Source organism: Panulirus ornatus, chromosome 40 (assembly GCF_036320965.1).
Source record: "Panulirus ornatus isolate Po-2019 chromosome 40, ASM3632096v1, whole genome shotgun sequence".
NCBI classification, from domain to species: domain Eukaryota; kingdom Metazoa; phylum Arthropoda; class Malacostraca; order Decapoda; family Palinuridae; genus Panulirus; species Panulirus ornatus.
Window position 1 is genome coordinate 17344332 of NC_092263.1, and position 13994 is coordinate 17358325.

The 13994-nt window shown below is 42.1% G+C and overlaps 1 protein-coding gene across 6 annotated transcripts in view; it reads right to left on the minus strand.

Moving 5' to 3' along the window:
• Nucleotides 1-13994, minus strand: part of Acsl (Acyl-CoA synthetase long-chain) — a 155593-nt gene that overhangs the window by 37618 nt on the left and 103981 nt on the right. For all 6 annotated transcript variants that reach the window (XR_011715523.1, XM_071685739.1, XM_071685742.1 and 3 more), the window contains exon 11: nucleotides 393-530. Coding sequence is in view for 5 of the 6 variants with exons in the window: in XM_071685739.1 (XP_071541840.1) it covers nucleotides 393-530 (138 nt within the window). In the remaining variant the exon portion in view is untranslated. The remainder of the gene's footprint in view (nucleotides 1-392; nucleotides 531-13994) is intronic.

Sequence of the window (13994 nt, forward strand, 5' to 3'; positions counted from 1 at the left end):
AGAATTAAGATTTAAAATAACATTTTGAATGCAAAAGCTCAATAAATTAATTCTCTAAATAACGATAAACTCAAGAATAAGTAAAATTTCTGAAGTCACACTTAGCATTTTTTTTCTTTCGGTTGCCAATATGTCAAAGGCAGGGATATACCTCAAAAGAACCCATATAAGCTGAAAAGTAATAGAGCAAGTTTATAAATCAAGAAAAAAAACACAAATGGGATTAATCTGAGCTCATTGTGTGTATGTAGACCAGACTGTTAAAAAATTAAGTTATAGGGACAGAGGAAAGGCAGCCTTCAATCCACTGTGGTCAAGAATCATTCAGACAAGAAATACAGAAATTTAAGAATGGTTTGAATTACCCTCTGTGTCTACAGCCTCTTCCTTACCTATGATCTTAAGAGAACCATCTTCACCAAATTCACCAATATCTCCAGTGCGGAACCATCGGCGACCATCTTCATTGCAGAAATCATCCTTTGTCTTCTCTGGATTTTTGTAATAGCCCACTGCAATATTTGCTCCTCCTAATTCATATAAAAAAATTACATACTAAAGTGCTGAAAATGCACTGAAGTTAACATAAAAGTTTATGACATACTACATGTCTACACGGGTCCATCTAAATATATGTACTCTATTTTATCTATCTACCTATATCTCTGATGCCTGTTTCCTACAGGGATTCCCATCAAGGGGGTGGCCATGCAAAAGAGTCTCTGCTTATCCCTGCCTTAAATGCCTCCCTCACATATACCATTCCATGCATTCTTCCACCATTTCTCTCTGTCCAGTGCTCTTCCACTATACTTCCCCATGTCAAAGTGGTCTTCCTCTTACACCAACCCCTTTAATCATGCTATCATACACTCTTCTTGCAAACGCCCCATCTTGCATTCCTTCCATAATCCTAAACCACCTCATTCCCTACCACAACAAATCTCTCAAACACTGCCTCATTTCTGTCTTCATTCCATCTAGTCATACCATATGCTCCTCTCAAATAGCTCATTTCCACAGCCTAGAGTCTTGACATCTGTGAGTCATTCCATGGCCATGCTTCAGCTGCATGGGTCAGAGTCAGGGGGACAATACTGTCTCTAATCCTTTCTTTACTGCCATACTTACACCTCTACCCTGTGTATGTACTCTACAGGCTCTCTGTTAATAGAAGGACCGCTCCTGTACAGCTCTGGCTACGCACCAAGACCATATAATATTTGTGCAAATTACTCTAGTAGTCCACCTCTCTAACATACCTAATCAAAAACATACATCCCTCTAACAAATATGCATTTTAACTTTGTCCTTCCACCTAAACCTTTGGCTCCTATACTCTACTGTCTGACCACCAAGGAATGTGTATGCACTCCACTATACATTCAAGATTCTGCATGCTCACAGTCAAATTACTGGTGAAATATTTCAGCAAAGTTACAATAATTTCCAGTGAAAGTGAACAGATATAATGAAGATCAAATAACATGTACTGTCAGGAACTGTCTGAAATATTTGAACAATAAAAGATAGGCTGATGATTCAAAATGACTGGCTGTTTACATAATCATATAAAAGTATTCTGCAATTGTTTAACTAAATCATAGTGAACTTTAAAATGTTCTTTTTCTTTCTTACTTGTTTGCTGTTTTCTACATCAGCAAGGAAGCAACAGGAACAGAAAAAGAAAAGGACTCATTCACTCACATCTATTCTTATTTTTTTATATTTTTTTATTATACTTTGTCGCTGTCTCCCGTGTTTGCGAGGTAGCGCAAGGAAACAGACGAAAGGAATGGCCCAACCCCCCCCCATACACATGTATATACATACGTCCACACACGCAAATATACATACCTACACAGCTTTCCATGTTTTACCCCAGACGCTTCACATGCCTTGATTCAATCCACTGACAGCACGTCAACCCCGGTATACCACATTGCTCCAATTCACTCTATTCCTTGCCCTCCTTTCACCCTCCTGCATGTTCAGGCCCCGATCACACAAAATCTTTTTCACTCCATCTTTCCACCTCCAATTTGGTCTCCCTCTTCTCCTCGTTCCTTCCACCTCCGACACATATATCCTCTTGGTCAATCTTTCCTCACTCATTCTCTCCATGTGCCCAAACCACTTCAAAACACCCTCTTCTGCTCTCTCAACCACGCTCTTTTTATTTCCACACATCTCTCTTACCCTTACGTTACTCACTCGATCAAACCACCTCACACCACACATTGTCCTCAAACATCTCATTTCCAGCACATCCATCCTCCTGCGCACAACTCTATCCATAGCCCACGCCTCGCAACCATACAACATTGTTGGAACCACTATTCCTTCAAACATACCCATTTTTGCTTTCCGAGATAATGTTCTCGACTTCCACACATTCTTCAAGGCCCCCAGAATTTTCGCCCCCTCCCCCACCCTATGATCCACTTCCGCTTCCATGGTTCCATCCGCTGCCAGATCCACTCCCAGATATCTAAAACACTTCACTTCCTCCAGTTTTTCTCCATTCAAACTCACCTCCCAATTGACTTGACCCTCAACCCTACTGTACCTAATAACCTTGCTCTTATTCACATTTACTCTTAACTTTCTTCTTCCACACACTTTACCAAACTCAGTCACCAGCTTCTGCAGTTTCTCACATGAATCAGCCACCAGCGCTGTATCATCAGCGAACAACAACAACAACAACAACACATCTATTCTATGGTTATCATATATAATGCACTAAAACCACAGCCCCACCCACATGCAGGTCCCATACACCTTTCCCTGGTTTCCCCAGCTGTTTCATATGCCCTGCTTCAATATGCTGACAGCATATCATCCTCTGTAAATTTATTACACTTATACTTGATTGCCATTTTTCATGTTAGTGAGGTAGTGCCAGGGAGTGATGAAGAATGTGTGAAGGAGAGAACATTATCTCAGAGAACAAAAATGGGTATGTTTGAAGGAATAGTAGTTCCAACAATGTTATATGGTTGCGAGGCATGGGCTATAGATAGGGTTGCACAGAATATGGTTGATGTATTGAAAAATGAAATGTTTGAGGGCAATGTGTGGTGTGATATGATTTGATCGAGTGAATAATGAAAGGGTAAGAGAGATATGTAGATATAAAAAGAGGTGTGCTGAAATGGTTTGGACACATACAGAGAATGAGTGAGGAAAGATTGACAAAGAGGATATATGTGTTAAAAGTGGAGGGAACGAGGGGAAGTAGGAGACCAAATTGGAGGTGGAAGGATGGAGTGAAAAAGATTTTGAGCGATCAGGGCCTGATCATATAGGAGGGTGAGAGGCATGCAAGGAATGGAGTGAATTGGAACAATATGGTAACTGGGGTTGACATGGTGTCAATAGACAGAACCAGGGCATGTGAAGCATCTGGGCTAAACCATGGAAAGATCTGAGGGGCGTGGATGTGGGAAGAGAGCTGTGCTTTTGATGCATTGCACATGATAGCTAGAGACCGAGTGTGAACGAATATGGCCTATTTCGTCTTTTTCCTGGCGCTCCCGTGCTGAAGTGAGGGGTGGCGATGCTATTTCCTGTAAGAGGGTGTAGTGCCAGGAACGGATGAAAGCTAGCAAGTATGAATATGCACATATGCATACATGTACTTTCTATCTTATAGTTGTGTCGTGCAGTCATTCGATCAGTGGTAAAGAACTTTTCTCTCACATTTCTTTTCCCAATTTGTTTCACATTCTTCTCATTCCAACATAATCGTATTGTATATGACATCATTGCTGGATCAATTGTTGTGGAAGAACAAGTAGTACGGAGACATAGAAATAATAACAATGTAAACTGATTAGGAATGGATGGTTAGTTGTGGTTTCGGTCCATTGCATATGACAGCTGGAGACTGAGTGTGAACGAATGTGGCCTTTTTTGTCTCTTTCCCTGGCATTACCTCGCAATGCTGTTTCCTGAGGTGGTGTGGCACAGAGAATGGATGAAGGCAAGCAAGTATATGTACATGTGTATATATGTGTATGGCTATGTATGCATATGTATGTTTATGTGTATATGAGTGGATGGGCCATTCTTTGTCTGTTTCCTGGCGCTACTTTGCTGATGCAGGAAATGGCGATTAAGTATAATATTAATATTGTATACATGTATATGTCTGTGTATATGTATGTATATGTATGTATATGTATTCCTGAGTCCACGGGGAAAATGAAGTACGATAAGTTCCCAAGTGCACTTTCGTGCAATAATCACATCATCAGGGGAGACACAAGAGAAATATATGTCAGTTGATATATATGTCCACATATATATACACACACAGACACATACATATATACACATGCACACAATTCACACTGTCTGCCTTTATTCATTCCCATTGCCACCTCGCCACACATGGAATAACATCCCCCTCCCCCCTCATGTGTGCAAGGTAGCACCAGGAAAAGACAACAAAGGCCCCATTCGTTCACACTCAGTCTCTAGCTGTCATGCAATAATGCCTGAAACCACAGCTCCCTTTCCACATCCAGGCCCCACAAAACTTTCCATGGTTTACCCTAGACGCTTCACATGCCCTGATTCAATCCATTGACAGCACGTCGACCCCGGTATACCACATCGATCCAATTCACTCTATTCCTAGCCCGCCTTTCACCTTCCTGAATGTTCAGGCCCTGATCACTCAAAATCTTTTTCACTCCATCTTTCCACCTCCAATTTGGTCTCCCACTTCTCCTCGTTCCCTCCACCTCTGACACATATATCCTCTTGGTCAATCTTTCCTCACTCATTCTCTCCATGTGCCCAAACCATTTCAACACACCCTCTTCTGATCTCTCAACCACGCTCTTTTTATTTCCACACATCTCTCTTACCCTTACATTACTTACTCGATCAAACCACCTCACACCACACATTGTCCTCAAACATCTCATTTCCAGCACATCCACCCTCCTGCGCACAACTCTATCCATAGCCCACGCCTCGCAACTATACAAAATTCTTGGAACCACCATTCCTTCAAACATATCCATTTTTGCTTTCGGAGATAATGTTCTCGACTTCCACACACTCTTCAAGGCTCCCAGGATTTTCGCCCCCTCCCCCACCCTATGATTCACTTCCGCTTCCATGGTTCCATCCGCTGCCAGGTCCACTCCCAGATATCTAAAACACTGTACTTCCTCCAGTTTTTCTCCATTCAAACTTACCTCCCAATTGACTTGACCCTCAACCCTACTGAACCTAATAAGCTTGCTCTTATTCACATTTACTCTCAACTTTCTTCTCTCACACACTTTACCAAACTCAGTCACCAGCTTCTGCAGTTTCTCACATGAATCAGCCACCAGCGCTGTATCATCAGCGAACAACAACTGACTCACTTCCCAAGCTCTCTCATCCACAACAGACTTCATACTTGCCCCTCTTTCCAAAACTCTTGCATTCACCTCTCTAACAACCCCATCCATAAACAAATTAAACAACCATGGAGACATCACGCACCCCTGCCGCAAACCTACATTCACTGAGAACCAATCACTTTCCTCTCTTCCTACACATACACATGCCTTACATCCTCCATAAAAACTTTTCACTGCTTCTAACAACTTGCCTCCCACACCATATATTCTTAATACCTTCCACAGAGCATCTCTATCAACTCTATCATATGCCTTCTCCAGATCCATAAATGCTACATACAAATCCATTTGCTTTTCTAAGTATTTCTCACATACATTCTCACATACATTCAGCGGCGGTCGTCAGAGCGCCACCACCACCACTGTCCAGTCTGGGTCCTCGGCCCTCCCTACCCCTACAGCCACCTCCCTAACGATGATACTACTATGTTTGTGAATCAAGAACCATTGCAACACAAACCTCGCCAGGTGGTAGAGTGTCCCGCAGTGTATCGAGACAGACTTCCCCAGAACTTTTTTAAAGGGGAAGTAAATGTTTATAGTTGTGTTACTGGAGTGATAGTTTTCATACATGGTGCTTTGACAAGAAAATAGTGAAATTGGAAAAAATGTAGCTTAGACATTGAAGCTTATTGATACAGTGGTTAAATTGATGAGAACTACTATTGACGTTTGTGTAAATAAATTATACATTTCCCTTTTCCATAGCCAGAGGTTGAACCATTATGTGACATTCATTTTTCATTTCATTTCAAGCTAGAAGTTTCAGTTTTCTAAATTATTTCTTGCATTTTTCATGTGTGTATGTATGTGTATGTGTGTGTGTGTGTGCGTATGTATGTGTATATATATATATATATATATATATATATATATATATATATATATATATATATATATATATATATATATTTATCCCTGGGGATAGGGGATTAAGAATACTTCCCACGTATTCCCTGCATGTCGTAGAAGGCGACTAAAAGGGGAGGGAGCGGGGGGCTGGAAATCCTCCCCTCTCGTTTTTTTTTTTTTTTTTTTTTTTTTTTTTAATTTACATAAATCTACAAGCTCTTCACCATTTCCATTTACAACACTGAACACCCCATGTATACCAATTATTCCCTCAACTGCCACATTACTCACCTTTGCCTTCAAATCACCCATCACTATAACCCGGTCTCGTGCATCAAAACCACTAACACACTCATTCAGCTGCTCCCAAAACACTTGCCTCTCTTGATCTTTCTTCTCATGCCCAGGTGCATATGCACCAATAATCACCCACCTCTCTCCGTCAACTTTCAGTTTTACCCATATTAATCGAGAATTTACTTTCTTACACTCTATCACATACTCCCACAACTCCTGTTTCAGGAGTATTGCTACTCCTTCCCTTGCTCTTGTCCTCTCACTAACCCCTGACTTTACTCCCCAGACATTCCCAAACCACTCTTCCCCTTTACCCTTGAGCTTCATTTCACTCAGAGCCAAAACATCCCGGTTCCTTTCCTCAAACATACTACCTATCTCTCCATATATATATATATATATATATATATATATATATATATATATATATATATATGCTCAAATTTCAGAGATATAAGTTTGTTGAGTATTCCTGGTAAATTATATGGGAGGGTATTGATTGAGAGGGTGAAGGCATGTACAGAGCATCAGATTGGGGAAGAGCAGTCTGGTTTCAGAAGTGGTAGAGGATGTGTGGATCAGGTGTTTGCTTTGAAGAATGTATGTGAGAAATACTTAGAAAAGCAAATGGATTTGTATGTAGCATTCATGGATCTGGAGAAGGCATATGATAGAGTTGATAGAGATGCTCTGTAGTGGAAGGTATTAAGAATATATGGTGTGCGAGGCAAGTTGTTAGAAGCAGTGAAAAGTTTTTATCGAGGTTGTAAGGCATGTGTACGTGTAGGAAGAGAGTAAAGTGATTGGTTCTCAGTGAATGTAGGTTTGCGGCAGGGGTGTGTGATGTCTCCATGGTTGTTTAATTTGTTTATGGATGGGGTTGTTAGGGAGGTGAATGCAAGAGTTTTGGAAAGAGGGGCAAGTATGAAGTCTGTTGTGGATGAGAGAGCTTGGGAAATGAGTCAGTTGTTGTTCGCTGATGATACAGCGCTGGTGGCTGATTCATGTGAGAAACTGCAGAAGCTGGTGACTGAGTTTGGTAAAGTGTGTGATAGAAGAAAGTTAAGAGTAAATGTGAATAAGAGCAAGGTTATTAGGTACAGTAGGGTTGAGGGTCAAGTCAATTGGGAGGTGAGTTTGAATGGAGAAAAACTGGAGGAAGTGAAGTGTTTTAGATATCTGGGAGTGGATCTGTCAGCGGATGGAACCATGGAAGCGGAAGTGGATCATAGGGTGGGGGAGGGGGCGAAAATTTTGGGAGCCTTGAAAAATGTGTGGAAGTCGAGAACATTATCTCGGAAAGCAAAAATGGGTATGTTTGAAGGAATAGTGGTTCCAACAATGTTGTATGGTTGCGAGGCGTGGGCTATGGATAGAGTTGTGCGCAGGAGGATGGATGTGCTGGAAATGAGATGTTTGAGGACAATGTGTGGTGTGAGGTGGTTTGATCGAGTAAGTAACGTAAGGGTAAGAGAGATGTGTGGAAATAAAAAGAGCGTGATTGAGAGAGCAGAAGAGGGTGTTTTGAAATGGTTTGGGCACATGGAGAGAATGAGTGAGGAAAGATTGACCAAGAGGATATATGTGTCGGAGGTGGAGGGAACGAGGAGAAGTGGGAGACCAAATTGGAGGTGGAAAGATGGAGTGAAAAAGATTTTGTGTGATCGGGGCCTGAACATGCAGGAGGGTGAAAGGAGGGCAAGGAATAGAGTGAATTGGAGCGATGTGGTATACAGGGGTTGACGTGCTGTCAGTGGATTGAATCAGGCATGTGAAGCGTCTGGGGTAAACCATGGAAAGCTGTGTAGGTATGTATATTTGCATGTGTGGACGTGTATGTATATACATGTGTATGGGGTGGGTGGGCCATTTCTTTCGTCTGTTTCCTTGCGCTACCTCGCAAACGCGGGAGACAGCGACAAAGCAAAAATATATATATATATATATATATATATATATATATATATATATATATATATATATATATATATATATCGGTTTTGGAGAGAGGGGCAAGTATACTGTCTGGTGTGGATGAGAGGGCTTGCGAAGTGAGTCAGTTGTTGTTTGCTGATGATACAGGGCTGGTGGCTGATTCAGGTGAGAAACTGCAGAAGCTGGTGACTGAGTTAGGTAAAGTGTGAGAAAGAAGGAAGCTGAGAGTAAATATGGATAAGAGCAAGGTTATTAGGTACAGTAGGGTTGAGGGACAAGTCAACTGGGAGGTAAGTTTGAATGGAGAAAAACTGGAGGAAGTAAAGTGTTTTAGATATCTGGGAGTGGATCTGGCAGCAGACAGAACCATGGAAGCGGAAGTGAGTCACAGGGTGGGTAGGGGGCAAAAGTTCTGGGAGCGTTGAAAAACGTGCGGAAGGTGAGAACATTATCTCGGAAAGTAAAAATGGGTATGTTTGAAGGAACAGTGGTTCCAACAATGTTATACGGTTTGCGAGGCGTGGGCTATAGATAGAGTTGTGCAGAGGGTGGATGTGTCGGAAATGAGATGTTTGAGGACAATATGTGGTGTGAGGTGGAGAGAATGAGAGAGGAAAAAATTGGCAAAGAGGATATATGTGTCAGAGGTGGAGGGAACGAGAAGTAAGAGACCAAATTGGAGGTGGAAGGATGGAGTGAAAAAGAATCTGAGGGATCGAAGCCTGAACATGCAGGAGGGTAAAAGGCATGCAAGGAATAGAGTGAATTGGAACGATGTGGTATACCGGGGTTGACGTTCTGTCAATGGATTGAGCCAGGGAATGTGAAGCGTCTGGGGTAAACCATGGAAAGTTTTGTGGGCCAGGATGTGGAAAGGGAGCTGTGGTTTCGTTGCATTATATATGACAGCTAGAGACTGAGTGTGAACGAATATGGCCTTTGTTGACTTTTCCTAGCACTACCACACATGCATGCGGGGGAGGGGATTGTCATTTCATGTGTGGCGGGGTGGCAATGGGAATGAATAAAGGCAGCAAGTATGAATTATGTACATGTGTATATATGTATATGTCTCTGTGTGTATATACATGTATACATTGAGATGTATAGGTATGTATATTTGCGTGTGTGGGCGTGTATGTATATACATGTGTTGTGGGTGGGTTGGGCCATTCTTTCTTCTGTTTCCTTGTGCTACCTCGCTAACGCGGGAGACAGCGACAAAGCAAAATAAAAATAGAAAAAAAAATATGAAACTGCAGAAGCTGGTGACTGAGTTTGGTAAAGTGTGTGAAAGAAGAAAGTTAAGAGTAAATGTGAATAAGAGCAAGGTTATTATGTACAGTAGGGTTGAGGGTCAAGTCAATTGGGAGGTGAGTTTGAATGGAGAAAAACTGGAGGAAGTGAAGTGTTTTAGATATCTGGGAGTGGATCTGGCAGCGGATGGAAACATGGAAGCGGAAGTGAATCATAGGGTGGGGGAGGGGGCGAAAATTCTGGGAGCCTTGAAGAATGTGTGGAAGTCGAGAACATTATCTCGGAAAGCAAAAATGGGTATGTTTGAAGGAATAGTGGTTCCAACAATTTTGTATGGTTGTGAGGCGTGGGCTATGGATAGAGTTGTGCGCAGGAGGGTGGATGTGCTGGAAATGAGATGTTTGAGGACCATGTGTGGTGTGAGGTGGTTTGATCGAGTAAGTAACGTAAGGGTAAGAGAGATGTGTGGAAATAAAATGAGCGTGGTTGAGAGAGCAGAAGAGGGTGTTTTGAAATGGTTTGGGCACATGGAGAGAATGAGTGAGGAAAGATTGACCAAGAGGATATATGTGTCGGAGGTGGAGGGAACGAGGAGAAGTGGGAGACCAAATTGGAGGTGGAAAGATGGAGTGAAAAAGATTTTGTGTGATCGGGGCCTGAACATGCAGGAGGGTGAAAGGAGGGCAAGGAATAGAGTGAATTGGATCGATGTGGTATACCGGGGTTGACGTGCTGTCAGTGGATTAAATCAGGGCATGTGAAGCGTCTGGGGTAAACCATGGAAAGCTGTGTAGGTATGTATATTTGCATGTGTGGACGTGTATGTATATATATGTGTATGGGGGTGGGTTGGGCCATTTCTTTCGTCTGTTTCCTTGCGCTACCTCGCAAACGCGGGAGACAGCGACAAAGCAAAAATATATATATATATATATATATATATATATATATATATATATATATATATATATATATATATATATATATCGGTTTTGGAGAGAGGGGCAAGTATACTGTCTGGTGTGGATGAGAGGGCTTGCGAAGTGAGTCAGTTGTTGTTTGCTGATGATACAGGGCTGGTGGCTGATTCAGGTGAGAAACTGCAGAAGCTGGTGACTGAGTTAGGTAAAGTGTGAGAAAGAAGGAAGCTGAGAGTAAATATGGATAAGAGCAAGGTTATTAGGTACAGTAGGGTTGAGGGACAAGTCAACTGGGAGGTAAGTTTGAATGGAGAAAAACTGGAGGAAGTAAAGTGTTTTAGATATCTGGGAGTGGATCTGGCAGCAGACAGAACCATGGAAGCGGAAGTGAGTCACAGGGTGGGGTAGGGGGCAAAAGTTCTGGGAGCGTTGAAAAACGTGCGGAAGGTGAGAACATTATCTCGGAAAGTAAAAATGGGTATGTTTGAAGGAACAGTGGTTCCAACAATGTTATACGGTTGCGAGGCGTGGGCTATAGATAGAGTTGTGCAGAGGGTGGATGTGTCGGAAATGAGATGTTTGAGGACAATATGTGGTGTGAGGTGGAGAGAATGAGAGAGGAAAAATTGGCAAAGAGGATATATGTGTCAGAGGTGGAGGGAACGAGAAGTAAGAGACCAAATTGGAGGTGGAAGGATGGAGTGAAAAAGAATCTGAGGGATCGAAGCCTGAACATGCAGGAGGGTAAAAGGCATGCAAGGAATAGAGTGAATTGGAACGATGTGGTATACTGGGGTTGACGTTCTGTCAATGGATTGAGCCAGGGAATGTGAAGCGTCTGGGGTAAACCATGGAAAGTTTTGTGGGGCCAGGATGTGGAAAGGGAGCTGTGGTTTCGTTGCATTATATATGACAGCTAGAGACTGAGTGTGAACGAATATGGCCTTTGTTGACTTTTCCTAGCACTACCACACATGCATGCGGGGGAGGGGATTGTCATTTCATGTGTGGCGGGGTGGCAATGGGAATGAATAAAGGCAGCAAGTATGAATTATGTACATGTGTATATATGTATATGTCTCTGTGTGTATATACATGTATACATTGAGATGTATAGGTATGTATATTTGCGTGTGTGGGCGTGTATGTATATACATGTGTATGTGGGTGGGTTGGGCCATTCTTTCTTCTGTTTCCTTGTGCTACCTCGCTAACGCGGGAGACAGCGACAAAGCAAAATAAAAATAGAAAAAAAAATATGAAACTGCAGAAGCTGGTGACTGAGTTTGGTAAAGTGTGTGAAAGAAGAAAGTTAAGAGTAAATGTGAATAAGAGCAAGGTTATTATGTACAGTAGGGTTGAGGGTCAAGTCAATTGGGAGGTGAGTTTGAATGGAGAAAAACTGGAGGAAGTGAAGTGTTTTAGATATCTGGGAGTGGATCTGGCAGCGGATGGAAACATGGAAGCGGAAGTGAATCATAGGGTGGGGGAGGGGGCGAAAATTCTGGGAGCCTTGAAGAATGTGTGGAAGTCGAGAACATTATCTCGGAAAGCAAAAATGGGTATGTTTGAAGGAATAGTGGTTCCAACACTGTTGTATGGTTGCGAGGCGTGGACTATGGATAGAGTTGTGCGCAGGAGGATGGATGTGCTGGAAATGAGATGTTTGAGGACAATGTGTGGTGTGAGGTGGTTTGATCGAGTAAGTAACGTAAGGGTAAGAGAGATGTGTGGAAATAAAAAGAGCATGGTTGAGAGAGCAGAAGAGGGTGTTTTGAAATGGTTTGGTCACATGGAGAGAATGAATGAGGAAAGATTGACCAAGAGGATATATGTGTCGGAGGTGGAGGGAACGAGGAGAAGAGGGAGACCAAATTGGAGGTGGAAAGATGGAGTGAAAAAGATTTTGTGTGATCGGGGCCTGAACATGCAGGAGGGTGAAAGGAGGGCAAGGAATAGAGTGAATTGGAGCGATGTGGTATACCGGGGTTGACGTGCTGTCAGTGGATTGAATCAAGGCATGTGAAGCGTCTGGGGTAAACCATGGAAAGCTGTGTAGGTATGTATATTTGCGTGTGTGGACGTATGTATATACATGTGTATGGGGGTGGGTTGGGCCATTTCTTTTGTCTGTTTCCTTGCGCTACCTCGCAAACGCGGGAGACAGCGACAAAGCAAAAATAAAAAAAAAAAAATATTTCATGTGTGGTGGGGTGGCAACAGAAATGAATAAAGACAGCAAGTATGAATTATGATGTACATGTGTATATATATGTATATGTCTGTGTATGTATACATATGTATACATTGAAATGTATAGGTATGTATATGTGCGCATGTGGACGTGTATGTATATACATGTGTATGTGGGTGGGTTGGGCCACTCCTTCGTCTGTTTCCTTACGCTACCTCATACATATGCATACATGTACATATCTATAATTGCTCACCTTCAACCATTCCCAGCACCACCCCGTCCCACAGGAAACAGCATCCTCATCCCCTGCATCAGCGAGGTATAACTAGGGAATGGACAAAGAAAGGCCACATTTGCTCGCACTCATTCTCTAGGTGTCATGTGGAAACTATAACACTGATTCACTTTATACCATGCACACATTTCACCCTCCTGTATGTTCAGTCCAATTGCACTCAGAATTTCATCACTCCTTTCTTCCTTCTCAAATTCAGTTTCCCTCTTCTTCTTGTACCCCACAACTTCTGACATATACTCCTTCACTAATCTCTCCTTCTTTCCTCATTCTCTCCATATTTCCCAACCATTTCAGTAAACCCTCTTTAGCTCTCTTAACTAAATCTTTTCTTAATACCACTCCCCTCTCTTGTCCTACCATTTATTACTCAATCATCCCTCCTGTCCTTAAACATTTCATCTCCAACAAATTCAACCTCTTTCATACACCCTCATCTATAGTACATTCCTCACATCAATGCAAAACGTTCAGGACTACTAAATCTTAAAACATACCCATCTTCACCCTCCCAAATAATGAACTTTTTCAACACATTCCTCACTGCTCCCATGACCTTGCCCCCTTACCTATCCCATGAATCCTTAGCTTCCATAATACCATTCACTGTCATATTCACTCCTATTTATATAAAACTTTCCACATACTCACACATCCACTACCATCAATCTAAAACTCTTCACTTCCTTAAAGCTTTCTTCAATTACTCTCTCCAACTAACCTGTCTCTCTACAATGCTGACCTTAATAACCTTGCTTTTATTCACATTTAATCTCAACTTTCTCCATTTACACACTATCCCAAAGTCAGAC